Raw genomic sequence first — 19,617 nt, forward strand, 5'->3', positions numbered from 1 at the left:
AAGTGCCATTCGCAGCCCAGGTGAGGCTCAGCTGCTGCTATTGGAGAAGTCTGCCACAGATTTCTGTTCTCACTTCAACATGAAGATATTTAAGCATTCAGAAAACATCTAAATGTGTTTCAGGTTTGTATTGACACATCAGTGGATATAACACAAACTTCAGACTTGATACGTATGGTAATTTAAGCCAGACATCTAATATGTGACATCTGTTTTCATGTACACTGTGTGCACAGTTATTAGGCAAGTCATGTTTTTGAGGATTACCCTTATTAATCACCATCAACAGTGCTCTCATTTAATCCAAAATGTTAATAAACCTCAAACATGAATGTTTAAGAAAGTAAAAGTGAGGTTTTGGCTTCCTTAGGAGAATATCTACAGTGTATCACAAAAGTGAGTACACCCTCACATTTCTGCAGATATTTAAGTATATCTTTTCATGGGACAACACTAACAAAATGACACTTTGACACAATGAAAAGTAGTCTGTGTGCAGCTTCATGTCTTCAGACATTTCTTGGCCCAGTCTAGACATTTCAGCTTGTGTGTCTTGTTCAGTGGTGGTCGGGTTTCAGATTTCCTTACCGTGGCCGTGTCTCTGAGTGCTGAACATCTTGTACTTCTAGGTGCTACAGGTAGGTAGCAGTTCTGGAATATGACAGAACTGGAAGATAATGGTTCCTGGCAGCTTCATGCTCCATTTTTCTCAGATCCTTGGCAGTTAATGTGTCTTTTTTTCTCAACACGTTTCCTGTGAACCTGTTGAATATTTGCAACCAAATGTCTGTGATCACGCCCCAGTATCTTAGCCATTTCAAGTGTGCTGCACTCCTCTGAGAGACTTTTGGTAATTTTTGACTTTTCAGAGTCAGTTAAATCTCTTTTTTGGCCCGTTTTACCTAACAAACAAAGATGCCTAATAATTATGCACACCTTGAAATAGGGTGTTGACCTCCTTAGGCCACACCCTCCCTCATTACACAGACACACAGCACCTGCTCTGCTTAAATCCATTAAGCACGGGGTGCTTGGGTGGCTTAGTGGTGAAGCTGGCGACCACATACACATGCCGCATTGCGGTGCGGGTTCGCGTCCCGGCCCGTCGCCAATTTGCCCACGTGTCTTCCCCTGTATCTTTCCCCCATTTCCTGTCTCTCTCCACTGCCCATAAAAGCCGCTGTGGCCAAAAATGCAACAACAACAAAAAAAAAATCCATTAAGCATTCCAGTTTATCCAGCTTGGAGTTAGAAAATATGCCTAAAAATGATAATATGGTCAAAATACTCACTTGCCTAATAATTGTGCACACAGTGTATTTCTGTTTTTATATATAGTTTTCTAACTAATGTTAGCGGGAATGTGATTAACTGCTGATAAGCCACTGTTTTAATATCAGTTTTATAAACACGTCTTTACTTAAATTAAGGTGAAAACTGACAAGATTTTTTTCTTTTTAATTTTTAATGAACAGGTTTTGTGAGGTAAAACATGAGCACATTCACATAAATTTAAAAAGAGCTCTAAAGGGATACACCTGACTATTATTCAAATCATACAATTGTTTTCTTGGTGAATTAAAAAGTAATTAACGGCGTGCTTTATGAACGCTCCTTGCTAAGCTTACTATTGCAATACTGCTGCATCAATAAGTTAGTGGTAAAGAGAAAACAGGACAGCAAACTGCCCCAAATTTGCATCTTCTGCATTTCACAGTAAGAATAACTCATAAAACAAACAGTCAGATCTTTAAATGAAATTGAACACATGTCTTTAGTCCAAATGGAGCTGTCCAAATCAACTTAAAGTCAGGTTATCTCATCAGAGATCTCTCTGGATTATCGTTTTTAGAGACACCTCAGAATCTATGGATGCTGGAGACACACAGCCAAACCCTGCCCACCGTTGTGGACAAATGTGTGCACAGACATTTCAGCAAGATGGACACCTCAGCTTGTATTCGGAATAAAAGGAGCTCAGAGGAACCCAGATATTATTAAACAAGCCCCCGTTAGCCGGCTAGCTTTAACTTCTGCATCCGTATGTTGAGTTTGTACTGGAGTCCGTGCTGTGCTGCACTGAATTACTCCAAAGATCTCCATCTTTTAACAACCAAAAAATGACTCTGAACAAAGCAGGAAGACTGCTTAAATATTATTTTGCAGTAATTATCTTCTTTTTATACTGTTAGCGCAAATTTTTTATAATTTTGCTCTGTACACCACCCCCGTGGATTTTATTCTCTCTTTATTCAGTTACCACAGCAACAACTATTCTTCCTGGGGTCCACAGACAATACAAAACAGCAAGTTATAGACAATCACACATATAATGAAACAATTAATATATTACAAATGCACTGAGTAAAGTAAACACCACCTGCAACAAGAAAAACAGAACAACACAGCTATCAATCTCCCCGATCAATAATCAAATGTGCCCCACCCAAAATTTCTTAGAATTGCTGCTTTTAATTGCTTTTTAAAACTTTTACTACTCTTAACCTCGACTTGAAAAGATAAAAAAAAAACATCACTATATAATTGAAGAACAAGAACAGCAAGGACAGAAAAAGACAGGAAAAAAACTGTTTGGACAGATGAGACCAGGTTGAAGCTGTGGCAGAGAAAAGTGTAGAGAAGGAGAGAAACAGCTGATGATCTGAAGCATCATCTGTCTAACATGGTGGAGGCAGTGTTACGGTGTGGGCCACTGGTGTTTATTGATGATGTGACTGCTGATAGAAGCAGCAGGATGAGCTGTGATGTGTACAGGGCTGGACTCTCTGGTCAGATTCAGACACATGCTGCAAACTGATCACACAGCACATGATTTAAGCAGCATGAGGTAACTGTTGCTGTGATTTGGTGCTATATAAATAGAACTGAATAGAAGTGAACTGAATAGTGCTTCACAGTACAGATGGATAATGAGCCAAAGCAAACCACAAAAACAACCCAAGAGTTTCTCAAGGCAAAGAGATTCTTCAACGGCCAAGTCAGTCACCTGATCTCAGCCCAACGGCAGCTTTTCAGTTATTAAATATGAAACTGAAGGCAAAGACCCACAAACATGCAGCAGCTGGAGGTGGTTGTCATCGTCCCAAAACTCATGGATCCAACTGTAACTGTTGGAAGTCAAACTGACAATCTAAGTTATTACCTGATTAATATCCTTTAGTACCCCAAAGGGAAGTTAAGTCCCCTAAAGAACTGTGTGAACACTATGTTCCCACAATGTAGTAAAGTAAGTAAACACGCACACACACACACAGCCCTCAGTGCTCCACATAGACCTCGTCAACGGAGACTACAGCATGTTCGATACACTTCTCCTTCCTTCCTAAACACATACTTCAGCACACCACAGGACCAATTAAAACATACTTCGCTTTGGGATTCACACACCGCATGTTTCCCTGTAGGATCAATTAATTCATGCAATACAGAGAGGCAGAGACAGTTGGGGTATGGTACTCATATCTCTTCTCTCTCTCTTATGAAACACTCCACGTTATGTGCATATGACCTTGAGCACTGCAACAAGCTGGCACACTGTCTACTGGAATGTATGTAAATACTGCTGGGAGAGCTGTGGAGGGTTTTACAGCCCCATATATCCACGTCTGGGCCAGAGATGCACCCCTCTCTCTCGCACTCTCTCTCTCATCAGATTGTTCACCCACTTTGCTGTGCTTTGCATCCATATGAGTTTAATCCCTCCTTATAGAAAGCCCAGAGCCAACACAAACACTTGCTGATCCTTCTTAGGCATGAATACAGGGACATGAAGAACAGTGTGTGCAGTCCAAAAAGTTGTTTTGTTTTTTTTCCCCACAGTTGTAACAGAGTGCTGCAGGAATGTGTCCTAAGACTGGGAAATGAGATTGCATTTTGCACTTCCTGTTCACTCTTGACACTCTTGTGTTTGTTGGGTTAGATGCCTAAAATAAGGCTGAGATCAGCACAAGCTTTAGACATTTTTAACATTTTATGTATTGTAGAGATTAAAGTTGAGGTTTACTTATATAGATTGCATTAGTGCCCCCTGATCTGTGCCACACACCGACTGGTGCTATGTAAGTGCATAAATGGCTTCTTCCCATTCCTTCTTGTCACAATAAAAGTCCCTAAGACACCTTTAGCTCAGCATCACTAATTCTCAAAAATGCACTGAAACATTTTATGAATCTTTAAATCTTTTCTTGTTTTGGTTAAAGAAATGTTTGTATTAGTACTATGAAAGCACTAATACAAAATTACTTCCAACAAGAACAACAACATTCAAACTGTAACGGTGACAGGAAATACTCATAATTTCACACGTGCATTGAACTAGTTCTATTTTCTGGATCGATACTACAGCGGCATCAATTTGTGGAGATTAAAACTTCATGTTAGCAAGTCATTTCCAAAAGATGCTATTTTCTGCAATAATCCAAAAGATTATGGAAATATCCTTTTGATTTCAGGGTTGGCAAAAAAACTAAAACAAAAATAATACAGCATCCAAAAGTTTGCAGCTTACACCCACAGAGTGCGCCACACATGTTAAATTGCTGCTATCCGATTGTCTTCTGTACCTGCCACCTTCAGCTCAGTCAAACACACTTCAACCAGTTCTTTAAGATTCTTTGGAGAACTCAAACAGATTTGATGGTTATAAGTGACAAGCTGCAATCCTTGTCAACATGGGCTAGCAGCATTAGCATCTAGGTCTGACCTCTTACCTGCAGACAGTTTAACCTTTAACCCACTATGTTCACCTTTCTCCCACAGACTGCCTTCTACACACTGACCGCCAGACTGACAGCTGACATTTAACCTGCATCATTATGTTATGATTTAATCAGATAATTTCCAAAATCCTTTTTCTTCTGCATTTTAAAAACTACAATACTGTACATAAAGTTTAAGATCAAAGGTCCTGATTGGCTCCAGGGCCCTTGGCATGTGCACACTTTGCTCACATAACATACCCAGCAGCAGCCCATCAGGAGACAAGCAAGAGCAGCAACATGTGAATTTTCCCCCAGGGCGAGACTGTAAACTTGTGGTTGCACTTTGTCCTGGGGCGTCTGAATGAGCGTATTCAAAGGAAACAAACTGGCATCTGCCAGCGGGCTACCTCACTGGTAAAAAAAAAAAAAAAAGCACAGGACTTTTCTCATCCACACCAACACAATGTAAATGTGTGCATGTAGGGGAGATTGAATGGTTATCTGTCTCTGTGTTAGTCCTGCAGTAGACTGCCGATCCATCCAGGGTGTCCCCTGCCTCTTGCCCAGTCACAGCTGGGATAGGCGACAACAACTCATATTACCCAGCCTTCTTGGAGTCACTGGGCGGAGGACGCAGGATGGAGGATGCTCCATCAGTGACTCTGTTGTCCAAGTGGGAGACTTCAACGCTCAAGTGGGCAATGACAGTGACACCTGGAGGGGTGTAAATTGGAGAAACAGTCTTCCTGACCTGAAGCTGACTGGTCCTCTGTTATTGGACTTCTGTGCAAACCACAGTTTGGTCATAATGAACACGAAGTTAGAACTTAAGGATGTCGTGGCACCAGGACAGATCAGATGTGCAGCCACATGTTCTGGACACTCAGGTGAAGAGAGGACCTGAGTTGTCAACTCATCACCACCTGGTGATGAGTTGGATCAGATGGCAGGGGTGGATGCTGGACACACCTGGCGCACCTAAACGTATAGTGAAGGTGCGCTAGGAACGCCTGGCAGAGGCCCCAATCTACAAGATCTTCAACTCCAGCAGAAATTAGACAGCATTACGAGGAAGGCTGAGGACATTGAGTCTGAATGGACCTTTCTCCACACTCCATGTGCCTGCTGTGGCATCAATCCCCGAACCAGATGGTGGACACCATCGGAGGCAGCTGATGGGTACCAGCAAGCCAAGGGCAACGCGACTTGGGCAGTGACTGAAGCTAAAACCCAAGTGTGGGAGGAGTTCGGTGAGGCCATGGAAAAAGACTTTTGGACTGCCTCAAAGCCATTCTGGCAAACAGTCAGGCAAATCAGGAGGGGAAGAGGGTGCTCTACTCATAGGTGGGATGCTGCTGACTTCAACTGAGGACCTCTTTAATCCCACTGACACACCTTCTGTAGATGAAGCAGAGTCTGGGGAAGGGGGAACGACTCGACCATCACTGGGGGTAAGGTTACTGAGGTAGTTAAACAACTTCTTGTTGGCAGGGCCCCTGGGGTGGATGAGATTCGAGTTCCTGAAGGCTCTGGATGATGCCCTAAGTCCCTGTACAACTGTAGCAAGAGCTTGGTCTGTATTGCCGCCAATAAGCTGGATTCATTTCCAGTGGGTGTGAGACTGTGTCAGGGCTGCCCTTTGTCACCAAACCATGATCATTTCCCATAAAAACAGTGAAGCTGTTTTGCTTTTCAAACCTAACCATAGTTGTTTTTTACCACAGAAAAACAAAAGTAACAAAAGTTAAAAACAAACAAACAATAAGTCATAATCTTGGATCCCTTTCTTTTGATGTTAAAAAGTCAAAAGTACACAGTTAATAGCTTATCTATTTATAAAACTGATGAACAGTCTGAGATGTCTTAAGAAAAATAAGTACAATTTCAACAATATGTCAGTTTTTCCCACTTTATAAAGAACTACAGAAACCTGTCAGCACAGCTTACACTTAAAGACATAAATGTATATAATTACAGAAAAGGGACTGAGCTTATTATGCAGACTTTGTCCTGTATTTTAAAAAGAATAGATAGCTCCTGTATTTTTTGCAGTGGAATCATTGTAAAATTAAACAACATAACAGAAAAATCTACAGTAAAAAACAGGAACTTTTCTGTTATTTAATAGAATAAGAACAATAGAAAAACACCTAATTTTCTCTCATTTAACAGTTTATCTTCTACTTACCAGGATGTAGGCCAGCTTTTGTTCTTGCTAGGTTTTATGATAATGTTTCAGTTTCTAAGTTTCTAAAAAGGTTGTAAAACTGGCAGCCTGAAATTTATGTTCTCCTTTTCAGTGTTCATGTCTTCCAAAGCCTTACAGTGGGCCAGACTGGACCCTTTGATGGCCGTCAGGCCTTATGTTTGAACACCACTTGATTATAACATCATCCACAACACCTGATTTCTAAGGTAGACCATTTTCAGTTTTTCTTAGTACCCTCTAAATTAGAAAATACCTCTTCCTCCCGAGGTTCATTTTTTAGCAGCAGAGGTTTCTGTCTGCTTTGAAGTGTTGACCCTGCAGCAAGCACTTCTTCAACTCTATAAACCACTCTTAAAGAGGCCCTCCTTGTTCCTGCAGTGGAAAATACCTTTTTGTGCAGTCAGACCCACCTGTACACCTCAGCTCAACCTGTAGTGTTACAGGCAGATTTGAAGTCGAAATAAACTGGAATTATCCTTTAAGGTAACTGCCACCAACCTCAGCTGCACACAGATTAATTTTGACCAGCAGCTGCTTTCAGTGGAGGGGGAAAAAACTGCAGAGTTAGAAGCTTCAGTCCAATGCCTCCATCATGGTATCTCACACATAGACACACACACACAGAAGGTGGATAGTGCACATGAGAGCCCACGTCAGGGGTCCAATTGATTGAGACTAGGGGACACTCACAGTGAAAATAACACTCGCAAAGTGTCAGTTGACTCTCTTGCATCCATATTTGTGCATGACGAGGCCCGCACACAAACAAAAAGCAGTGAATATCAGGGCTTTTCATTTAAAATGACCACACAAGAATAACACACACGGCTGCATTCATGTGTGTGCATACAAACACACACAATCACCCCCATAAACACCTCCTACCCCCTCCTGTCACACCCCACTTTAGAAAATCAACCTCGCTGCCTTCTGCGCTTTACCATTCCCTCCTAGGGCCGTGATTGGCTCAAATGGCTCCACAGGAATCGATGCACTCATCTGGCAAGGCTCCCAATCGAAACCAAGTGCAGCAGGAAGGGAAAAAAAAACAAAACAAAACATGATTTTTCCCGAGGTTTGTTTAGCTCCGGCTTTTTGGGTGTACTCTGCCGGTATTTCCATTCAGAGCACGCTTCACAACAGGGCAGAGGCTCAAATGTTTGCCCACCCAAACAATGAGGGGATTTGGGGGAAGGAGAAAGTGTTATTGTTGCTGGGAGGGGAGGGACTCGACGGCAACTGGAAAACACACACATGAAGGATGCGGACACGCTACAGTGGACACACAAGCAGGTGAACAAACACACAAAACAGACAAAAACCTCATAAGAACTCAAATCTCTTTACTCTTTGTCTTCTTACACACACAAACATGCACAGAGTGGTGCAAGCTGCCGGTATTATCACTCTGTGTGTGTGTGTGTGTGTGTGTGTGTGTGTGTGTGTGTGTGTGTGTGTGTGTGTGTGTGTGTGTGTGTGTGTGTGTGCGCGCACTTGTATTCCTACCTAAAAGTGGACTGCTGTGTCATTACACATTCACCAACAAAGGACCACTGGGCAAAGTGGGACATTGTTCCAGTCCCCCGTTGGTCCTGCTTTAAATCACACTAAAATTATTTATAAACGTTCTGGAGTGGAGTCGATGCAAAAACTAAAATTAGGTGTGAAAAAACTTTTCATTACTGAAATAAATAAAATAACTACATTTTAGAAATAGGCAAAATGATAAAACTACTTAAAATAATATAAATATGCAAGCTTTGGTGAATGTGACTGTTGCTACTTTCCCACCGCCGAGGAACCGGTTCGCGTGCCAGTGCCCGTGCCGATCCCAGTGAACCGGCGAAACGCTTAAGAACGGGCCCGCGTTCCCACCGCGTTTCTGTAAACTGCTCCGTTACGTATGAGTGTGGGCGGGTCCTCTGGACACGGAAGCCGAAGCGCACAAACGTGGGAGAACACGCTCTCCTTTCTCGTGCTGCAAATACGTTTTAGGGTCCAAACCAAACTACTGCAGCATCTGTGTGCAGCACAGAGGGAAACACAGACAGCGATTAGAGCAAGACGACAAGTACGCACTTTGTGTCCTTTTATCTGTGATGTAAACTGATACAAAGCAGCAAATTCAGCCTTAGAGCCCAACCTAATTCACAGCCATTACAGCCGCTTTTCTCCTGTAATACACATGTAATATGGTAGAAAACTTGATGTTGAGACGGCAGAGTCACGCCCCTCAGCCGCTTTCGGCACGCGTTCCTGGTTCCAGACCAGCTAGTTTGCGGGGCCGGAATTGAACCCGTTTTTCGGCCGAGCACCGAGTGCTTCGGCGGTGGAAAACCGGCCTAATGGTTCAAATTACGGCACAGGCTCCGGAACCCTGTTGGTGGGAAAGAGGCCTGTGTGTCCAGTGTTTGTGTTGCATTATTTTACTTGTCTGCACATCTAAAATCGTACATTCTGACAAATAGGATTTTTATGACATGGATGCTAACAGTAAAACTAACAAAAACTAAAGCTGAACAGTTTTACATAGTAACATCTAAACTGAAAAAAGCAAACTCAGTGGTGTGACCAAATCCCGACAGAACAAATGTGGAACAAGAAGTATGTTTGTGTGGGACAGTGCAGGGAGGCATTTAGCATGTAAAGGACAAAAATACTCTATTTGAATGTGACGTTCCCAACTTCCTTGCTAAGTAAATGCAATGAGGATAAAAGGAAGCTGAAAGTGTAGTTCTACTCTGATGATCTTCTTGCTCTCATGAATGCTCCCGTTTATCTCAGTGACCTTTAAAACTATTGTTAGCTGTTATTTCGGTTTCTGGTTTATCTTTGGTCATAATTTAGGTTTCAGTGGGGGAGTATCCATTAACTGGCACATCTCTCTTTAGGCTTCAGACTCCCAAATAACTGAAAACTGGAAAAACTCTCTGAGAACCAATTTCCACCAGTTTCACCCAGTTATCAGAGTCTTTATTGTAGCTGTATTTCCTTTAATTTTGGGATCATTTTGACTATATTGCATAAAAATCTACACAGCTTGGGACTTTGTGGTGACTTGCAGTATTCCCCATGACTTGCAGTAGACCCATGAGGACAGTCTTGCTTCACAGCAATTCAGTGAAAGCCAGACTCACCTGTCTCAGTATGTAGGAGAATGCTGTGCAGTCCCACACAAAGAGGGACACCCAGTCTGTCACCCTGGTGCTTATGAGTTTCATTTTCCTCTGATGCCTGGCATTGGTTCCTTATTTGTTTTGTTATTTAATCCTGTAGTCATTTAGTTTGTTTATAGATTATGTTTGGTTTATTAGCTCCCTGAGTATTACTGCCTCCATTGTGTTTCTGTGTCTGTTTTGTCTCTCTGTATCCTGTCCTGTCACTGTCTACAGCAGTCACCCTAAAACTAAAGTAAAATTTAAAATATGACTAGAATAATGTTGGATATGAGTGCAAGCACAGGCCATGAGATTCAACTAATCCAAGTAATTATTTCCAGATAAAACCAATAATTTAAGTTTTTAGGATTCTTTTCAGAGAAGATTAAATTATAAGCTGTTTGACTGCTAAATCTCATTCTCCAGTAAACAAATTGTGATTTAAATGTTGCTTATGTCATAAATAACATCTTACATATACAATGTCAGATTAGTTAGCATACTGTGGCTAACATTAGCAGTGCTAACAGCATCTTCCTTCCTTCTCTGCAGGCTAGCTTCCACATCTGTTTGTGCAGAATATGGTTATGTATTGCTCTGATCTTTCCACCTAGCTTGCTGACAACTTCCCATCACAGATGGACTAGTGGCAGGTGGCACTGTTACATCACCTAGATAAACATGGGATAAACATGGGTCAGGGTTGTCAAGTTGCTAGACTTCAAGTTGCTGCTAGATTTCTTTTTTCTTTTTCTTTTTTAACTTATTTAATTTATCTCTCTTAAAAATCTCTGGAAACACTGGTCCTCTCTTGACCAGTGTATAATGACAGTCCACACTAGATACGGTAGGTGTATATGTGTGTATCTGTGTGTATGTGTGTGTGTCGTAGAGAGATGGAGGAGGTGGGCAACAGACCAAAGCCATCCATCTAGAGAAGCCAATAGTGCACAGCATAGGCTACAGGCTTCACAGCATTGAATTCAGACTCCACAACACACACACACGCACACACACACACGCACGCACGCACGCACGCACGCACGCACGCACGCACGCACGCACACACACACACAAAGTTTGGTGCCCTTGTGAGGGTTACAGCTCTCAGGGTGTTAAGATGGTGGAGCCCAGAGACATCAATCTTTACCCAGCAGCCTGCTTGACCTGCCCTCTGACACACACACACACACACACACACACACACGCACACGCACACGCAGAAAAACACACAGTTACACAAATTCAGTATCTTCTGTCTTCACCTCCTCCTCCTCCTCCATCTCTATCTCTCCCTCCCAGACACCTGCTACAGTATGCATCATGCTAACTGATTGGCGCCTCTAAAAATGATCGCAATCATGAGGCGGACAATGAAGAGTGGAGTAAAAAAGGGGGGACAGCCATTGATTTTCGTTCTCATGGGGCTGTGAGTTATGGCGAGGAGCTCTGACTGCAAGACAAAAGGATCAGACCGTGACTACAATCTGAGTAAAATGAAATGGACTTATATGGCGCCTCTTGACTCAGTTGAGCACTCAAAGCGCTTCTACTACAAGTCTCAGTCACCCAGTCACAGACACACATTCATACAGTGCTTTTATCTACGATTAAGTGCTTTCTAGCGTCCCCACACACACTCACATACACACTCCGATGGATGCCTCAGGGCTCAGTATCTTGCCCAAGGATCCTTCCGCATCCAGACTGGAGAAGTCAGGGATTGATTCAGCGACCCTCTAAATGGTAGACAAACCGCTCTTCCACCTGAGCCACAGCCGCTCATTTGAGATGTGGCCCAGTCGATAATCTGGGCCAGGAACGAAACAAAAGCACCCATATGGAGGAGTGTGTGGGCTGGTTGAGTGCCTGTAGGCCTTACAACAGGTCCATCTGTCCACCCTGGAGTGATTTCCACTTCATGTCTTCCATTTAGTGCTGTAGATCCTGAATCTGTAATCTCATTATATAAGACTTATTGTGCATCGTATGTATTGTACATATTGTACAAATCCAAAGGATGTTTTGTATGTTGAATGCTGACTGGTTGGAAAGTTGGCTTTAACAGGAAAAGGAGTGAAAGTGGAGATCAGCACAGAGATGAAAAGCACCAAAAAACATCAAAGATCAAAGCCACAAAGCACAAGGAGCAGCATGAGAAGCTCCAACAGGCTGCAGAGGACGCTTTTCACGATGACTTCTATCTTCTCTGCCTTTCAAACTATAAGCTAAAGGACCAACAACAGCACATGCTTGAATAACAGTGGCCCACAGGCCAGTTGTTTGTGACAGCATCTCCTGGTGACAGTACAGAGCTATAACATGTAGACTGCAAAGCTCAGGATAGGTTCTCCAGGATCTGCAAAGATACCATCATCTCAACCAGGACTGAATCACCAGAGACCTGAAGGCCCTACTGAATGATAAGCAGAGCGTCTTCAGGTCTGGGTGTTAACTGAAGGCGGGGCTAAGAAGGTGCAAAGATGCGTTCAGGAAAAAGATGGAGACCAAACTTCAGCTAAATAACATCAACGATGTATGGAGATCTAAGAGATCATCAACAGCAGGGAGACAGCCTGTACAGAGCCAATAAGCTGAATCTGTTTTTCAGCATGTTCAGTACTGGACCCTTGTTGCCCTTCCTCACACAGCACCAGTCTTAACACCTCTTCCATCTCTTAACCATCAAATAACCCACCACTCCATCCCTCCTTCATCCTGGGCTTGAGCGTGATGGCTGGCCAGCTGAGGAGACAGCTGGAGCAATTACACCAAGCCAAAGCTGTAGGACCTAACTGCATCAGTTCCAGGGTCCTGAAGTCTTGTGCTGCCAAGCTGCCTGGCATCCTGCAGTATCTCTTCAACCCAAGTCTGCATGAAAAGGTACTGGTGGTATGGAAGACATCATGTTCAGTGTCTGTACCAAAGTAAGCCGCCCCTTTGATCTTAATGATTTCAGACCAGTTGTATTGACATCACATGTAGGGATGTGCGTGACTAGTCAATTAGACAACTAATTGTTGCTATTGTCACTAGTTGGTACAGACATACTAGTCAGTTAGCCTAATTATTAAGGCTTTAATTGATACCCAGTGCTCGTAAATGTTTGTCCTAAATGTTATGCAGCCATCTGCCACCAGATGGAGCTGCAGCCCTGACACTGTTATAGAAAAATGCATTAACTCCAGTATTCTTGGTCTGATACTTTTATTAGGTCTAATATTGTTAGTTATTTTTGAAGTTTTACAATGTAACCTGAAGTGCACCCCCAGAGAAATACCCTTCCTTCCCTGGCCATCATCGATTCAGAGAAAGACTCTACTGACAATATTATACAGGAACAAGCTGTGGGTGCTGCGTGGAAAGCACCCAAAGCCGCCAGAGTAGCCAAAGCCACCATAGATAAAATCAACAAGGAAGTAGAAGTATTGTTCCAAAAAGCCAAATCAAAAATGGAAACCATACGCAGTAAACCACAGAAAACAATTATTCATAAGGTATGTACATTAATTCTACATGTTCCTGGCATGTTTTCATCTATGCTGGCCTGTATATTTGTGCGTAATCTGGTGATTGGCGGCCGGCACTGTTGCCAACTGTTGTGTAAGAAAACTCGCTGTCAGCTGTCTTGAAAGTTGCTAGAGGTCGCTAAAGGACAAATTGAGGTCTGAAGGAGTGGGGTGTCCCCAAAGCGAGGTCCGGGCGATGCCACAGCGTACGAAGGGACACAGCACGCAGTACAAGCGCTGGATATACACAAAACATGGCGACAGCGGAGGATTTCTGGCCTATCTCCAAAAGTCGCTAGGGGGGCAGGGGCTCTGAAAAGTTGCTAGCGACAAAGTCAATAAGTTGGCAACACTGGTGGCTGGTGCAGCTTCTACCATGTGACAGAAATGTTCTTTATGACTCAAAATAAATTGATATCATTCATAAGAGATAATGTTTAAGATATGCTTGATAGATTCTAGGTCCAAAAGTCATTTACAACAGTATAAATACCGGCAATAATTTTTTTTGGGCAAATACCAGAAATCACTTTTTGGCACAAGACCGACTATTCAGATGACAAATTGCTCCATTGCCACTGTATACAGTGTGGCAGCATGTACATTTTGCATACATGCAGTGCAGTACACATTCACGTTAAAATTCAAATCAGTTTATTGCACCCTATAAATTCTAACATAGGTATATCTGTTTATTAGTACAACAATACAATGTTTTAGTAGATAGGAAAGAGTATATTTGATACAAAAATTTACAGAATTTGTTTTTAATACTTCCTTTTACATTAAAATACCAAAGAACCAGGTGAAATTAAATATCATGAGAAAAGATTAACATTTTCTTTGTATACTTTTGGGGAGGAGGCAGAGGGGTCTGAAAAAGAGTACTCTTTGTACACTTTGGAAAATGTTGCTAATTGTGAATGACCGCTTACATAGGTTACGCTGTAGCTCTACAAAGACCGAGCGCCACACTTTTAAGTTGCAATTTATTAGTTTTTTTTTAATGTTATTTTCTCATTCGATGATGCGTGAACATCATTTGCAGTAACACGTTTTCATATTTTTAACATCGAGTGTTTTTTTTCCCCTTGTTTGGTGTTCATAATGCACGGTGCCACACAGTTAAGCAGCATTTAAAGTGGGATTCATTATAGAAGAATGCGATTAATAGTTTCAAATGTCTTTCTTTAGAATGTTTTTTGGCATTGTCCATTAAACAGGCATAAAATTTAATTTGATATCTGAGTGTTTCTTAGTATTAAACTAGTTGGTTAGTCTAATGTTTTCCTTTTGTTTAGTTTAGTGTAATGAAGGTGTTGGAGAGACTGGTTCTTGCAGGCATCGCTTGCAGGTGAAACACGCTCTCGACCCCCTTCAGTTTGCTTACCAGCCCCGTGTGGGGGTAGATGATGTAGTTATTTACCTGTTGTAGTGTGCTCACTCTCATTTGGATGGTACTGGTAGCACTGTGAGAATCATGTTTTTTGATGTTTTTAGTGCCTTTAATACCATCAACCACTTCTGCTGAGTAAGAAGCTGTTCAGGATGGGTGTCACCACTTCTGCTGTCTCCTGGATTGCTGACTATGTGTCAGAGAGGCCTCAGTTTGTACAGCTGGGGGGAACCCTGTCTGATGTGGTGGTTAGCAATACTGGGGCACTGCAGGTGACCGTCCTGTTTCCTTTCCTGTTTACCTTGTGCACCTCAGATTTCACTGCAACAGCGAAACATGCCACCCGCAGAAGTTCTCTGATGACACTGCAGTGGTTGGGTGTATTAACTGTGGGCAGGAGACAGCATACAGGGAGCTGGTGAGCAGCTTTGTGGAGTGGTCCAGCAGAAACCACCTTCTTCTGAATGTCAGCAAGACAAAAGAGATGGTGGTGGACTTCCGCAGTAAAAAAACTGCAACTACTAAGCCCATCAACATCATGGGTGAGGAGGTGGGAACAGTGGACAGCTACCTGAATGACATACTGGACCGGAGGACCAACAGTCATGTTGTGTATAAGAAGGGGATGAGCAGACTCTACTTTCTAAGGAAGCTCAGACACTTTAATGTGTGCAGCAAGATGTTGGAAGTCTTCCACCAGTCTATGGTACTGAGTGCCATCTACTCTGATATTGTCTGCTGAGGTGGCAGCATCAATGCCAGAAATGCCAGCAAGACCATCAAACCAATTCACAAGGCTGGAACTGTCATTGGTCAGAATTTGGAGGAAGTGAGGGACTGAACAAACAGCTCTCCATCATGGGCCACCAATTTCACCCTCTCCACTCCACACTACTGAGGCAGCAGAGCTCCTTCTCCCTCAGACTGATCCAACCTTGCTGACATAAAGAATGCTTTAGGAAGTAATTCCTACTTTTCTCTATAAAACTGTATAATAACTCCTCTCTGTGACTGGTGAACTCACCTGTCATGCACAACTCCACCCTGTCATCTGCAGAAACTCTGACACTGCCATTGTTGGCTGTGTGTCAGAAAGCAGGAGTACAGGTGGGTCATCTCAGACGTTGTGGGCTGGTGTCAGCAGAACCATCTGATTCTGAACACCAGCAAGCCTGAGGAGCGTGTAATTGACTTCCGAAGGAAACCTTCCCATCACACACTGGTGAACATCCAGGGCTTGAGACAGTGGACTCGTTTAAGTACCTAGGTGTTCACCTCAACAATAAACTGGAGCGGACAGACAATAACAACACCCTGCACAGGTCGGGCCAGTCTCGACTACAGTCCTTTGGTGTGTGTGAGGCTCTACTTTGGACATTTTATGACACTGTGGTGGCTTCTGCAGTGTTTCAGGCCACCCTGTGCTGGGAGGGGGCAGCACAGACAGAGAGAGGACAAGACTGAACAAACTGAGCCTGTTGTAACTTTAAGTTTAGTTGGACTTTGAAGGACATTTAAGTTTAATATTTCCACATGATGCACGTTACAGTTTATTGGGGATTTCATATTATATTTGATTTGATTTATACAAGTGAGCAGTTATTAGTTATGATGTCATCATTAATGTATGTTTGCTAATTTGATACTACAATTTGAACCCAGTATGGACAGAAGTTACAGCTACATTACCCGAGATGCATTTCACATCCCAGAATGCACCATGTTCTTGTTGTGACATGAATGGAGATGTACCGCTGTATCGTGAGTTTCCGTAGCTGTTTTCTTACAAGGGCTCTACGACTGTTTAAGTGTTGGCTAGACAGATTAGACGCAACAGAGCCAGCTCTGTCCTGGGCTGCCCACCGGACTCCACTGAGGAGGTGAGACACAGAAAGAAGGTCAATCCCTCCCACCCCTGCACCACACTGAGCAGCTCCGTCACCACAAGACTCTTCCATCCCCAGAGCAGGGAGAAGCTACTGCAGCTCATTCCTGCCCACAGCCATCAGGTTATATAACCTAACATGGAAACAGCCACAGAAATGCAAGAAACCACGTCATCTGTCAATGTGCAATATTTACGTATATTTAATTTTGTAATATTCAGTGTTAATGTCATTGACGAAATATTTTCATCATAGGTTTCACCAACGACCTTTTCTTCCATGATGAAAACGAGACCATACCTAAATTAAAACCACCTAAACGGATAAAAATGATGACGAAATTAATTTACGCTTTCGTCTTGACATAAGTGTAAATTAATTTCACAAGAAAATTAATTTACACTTTCGAAAATGGTTTCGTCTTGAAGAATCATCGTTTTTAACCTTTTAGGGGGTTTTAATTTAGCAATCGTCTCGTTTTCTTCATGGAAAAAAAGGGTCGTTGACGAAAACTATGACGAAAATATTTCGTCAACAAAATTAACACTGGTAATATTCTGTATAGTTTTGTTTTTCTATTTTGCTGTATTTGTTTGCTGTTCTTGTTATCAAGTGCTTGCTCATAGAGGATCATTTGACTGTTGGGTTTTCTCTGTATTATTGTATTATAGTCTTTATCTTATAAAGCACCTTGAGGCGACTGTTATGATTTGGTGCTATATAAATAAAATTGAATTGTTTTCTACCCTTTGTCCACTGCTGCTGTAACAAGTGTCAGGATCCTGGATCTGTGACTCAGCATCTTCAGTTCTGGACTTTCAGTTCCTTTGTTTAACGTTACTGTTTGATTCTTGGTTTAATGACATCTTTGCAGTTTTGAGCTTCTGTAGCATTCCTGGTTGGCTTCTTTATTTATCCCCAAGCCTTCTTAGTTTAGTTTTCTGACTTCTCTTCTTAGATGTAGTTCATTTGTGTTTAATTCCTTGTTTCAGGTATTATGCTTTCTCAGTCTAGTTATTTCCTGTTTTGTTTTGCTGGTCCCTTGTCTCTTGCACATTGTGTTTGGTTTTGCTTCCTCTGTCTTGTTTTCTCCCGATTACGTTCAGCTGTGTACCTTTGTGTTTCTCGTCTCCCATAATTATCCCAGTGTGTATTTATGCCCTTAGTTTTCCTCTGTTCTTTGCTGCGTTGTCCCTTTCAGGGAGTGTTTCCCTGTTCTGTGTTTCCCTGAGAATCTTAGTCTGTTGGATCTGTTTTCCTTGTTTCCTTATATTTTGCGAGTTACAGCAATAAAGCTGCGTTTAAGTTTACGTTAGTCTCCAGGTTCCTGCATTTGGTCCACATCCTGCCTGCCACACTGTAAACCATGACAATGTGGGATTAATCAAGTCCTATTTTATCTTTCAACCTTCCCAGTCCCTTTAGAAACAGTAAGCAAAACACTGTACATGCACAGAAACATTATTCAAACATGTTCAAATCCATGAAATTTAGTAGACACAACTGCATTCCTGAGGTTTAAAAGAAGTCAGCAAAGACAGCAAGCAGCAAAGAACCCAGAGTGATGTTAAAACTGGCCCCGACCAAGCAGCCAGAGCCTCATGTTCAATAATAATAATAATAATAATAATAAAAACAGTGATGATGTATAGCCACTTAACTAAAAGAACTGTAAAGAGCTACATAAGACATTTATTACATAAACCATTTGCAGGGTGACACATTTTTCAAAATCTGACTTAATGTCAACACTGCAAAATCCAAGTCGGACTTTTTATTACAGTATTAATATTATTCTGCCTTCTTGCCTTGCTCATTAGGTAAAATGTAGTAAAGCTTTAGAAGCCTTAAATGAAGACACAAATAAACTAAACGGTGCAAAGCCCAGCGGAGCATGGCTGCCTGAACCAGGAGTCATGGACCTGCGTTACCTGTGTTCACTCCTCGCAGGTACGCCTGATCTTGGCCTGGAGTTTTAAAGCCATCAGCCTGCTTAAAGTTCTATTTATTATCAAAGTACTGATACTTAGATTCCATTGCACAAACACTCAAAGTGCCCCACAGAGCGTAACAGCTGTTCAGTTTCAAAGTCAGCCTAGTCATGTTAATAGATAATCTGCATTTCATTTATACTTCCAGGCCCTGTCCTTCCTTATAAAGCGACTGTTATGATCAGAAGTGTCTATCTGGATAGTAAAGTTTGCCGACCCTGTTTTGTGATGAGAAAACCTTTAAAGCAGTCGTTCATTTTATTCTCTGTGAGCTGCAAGTTGTCCTGAAGCCCATTATTAATACCTCGCCTTGTAATAAGCCCAGATGCTGAACACATTACGGTGGATCAAAGGAGCTCTTGCATCATTTGTACTGCGACTCCAACCGTTCCCCAGCAACACCTACCAGGCAGCGTTGCCGTGGGTGCTGTCGTCTAGGTGACAGAGCAGCTCCAGGGTTTGGGGGTTGTGGGCGGAGTCGTCAGGTGACTCATGGCTTCCTGTCTCCCAGTCAGAGGGCATCCGCCACACGGCCGCACAGGATATCACCCTGCTGTCACTGGCTGCAGACACACACACACACACACACACGCACACAGATTGTTAGGGTGGGGGTGCGTACTTGCATTACTAATGTTGTGGGGACACCTGACTTCAGTCCCCGCCATGTTAATCGGTCATTTTAGGACATTTTAAGGTAAGCGAAGGAGCTGAATCTGTGTTCACAGGAATCAGTCCACAGGCTGT

At 42.5% G+C, this 19,617-nt stretch overlaps 1 protein-coding gene across 2 annotated transcripts in view; it reads right to left on the reverse strand.

Annotated features, from left to right (window-relative positions):
* The window catches only part of eipr1 (EARP complex and GARP complex interacting protein 1), a 94,227-nt gene that overhangs the window by 63,850 nt on the left and 10,760 nt on the right, over window positions 1-19,617 (reverse strand). For both annotated transcript variants that reach the window (XM_030718184.1, XM_030718185.1), the window contains exon 4: window positions 19,277-19,433. In XM_030718184.1, coding sequence (XP_030574044.1) covers window positions 19,277-19,433 — 157 coding nt within the window. The remainder of the gene's footprint in view (window positions 1-19,276; window positions 19,434-19,617) is intronic.

Source organism: Archocentrus centrarchus, chromosome 22, assembly GCF_007364275.1.
Source record: "Archocentrus centrarchus isolate MPI-CPG fArcCen1 chromosome 22, fArcCen1, whole genome shotgun sequence".
NCBI classification, from domain to species: Eukaryota; Metazoa; Chordata; class Actinopteri; order Cichliformes; family Cichlidae; genus Archocentrus; species Archocentrus centrarchus.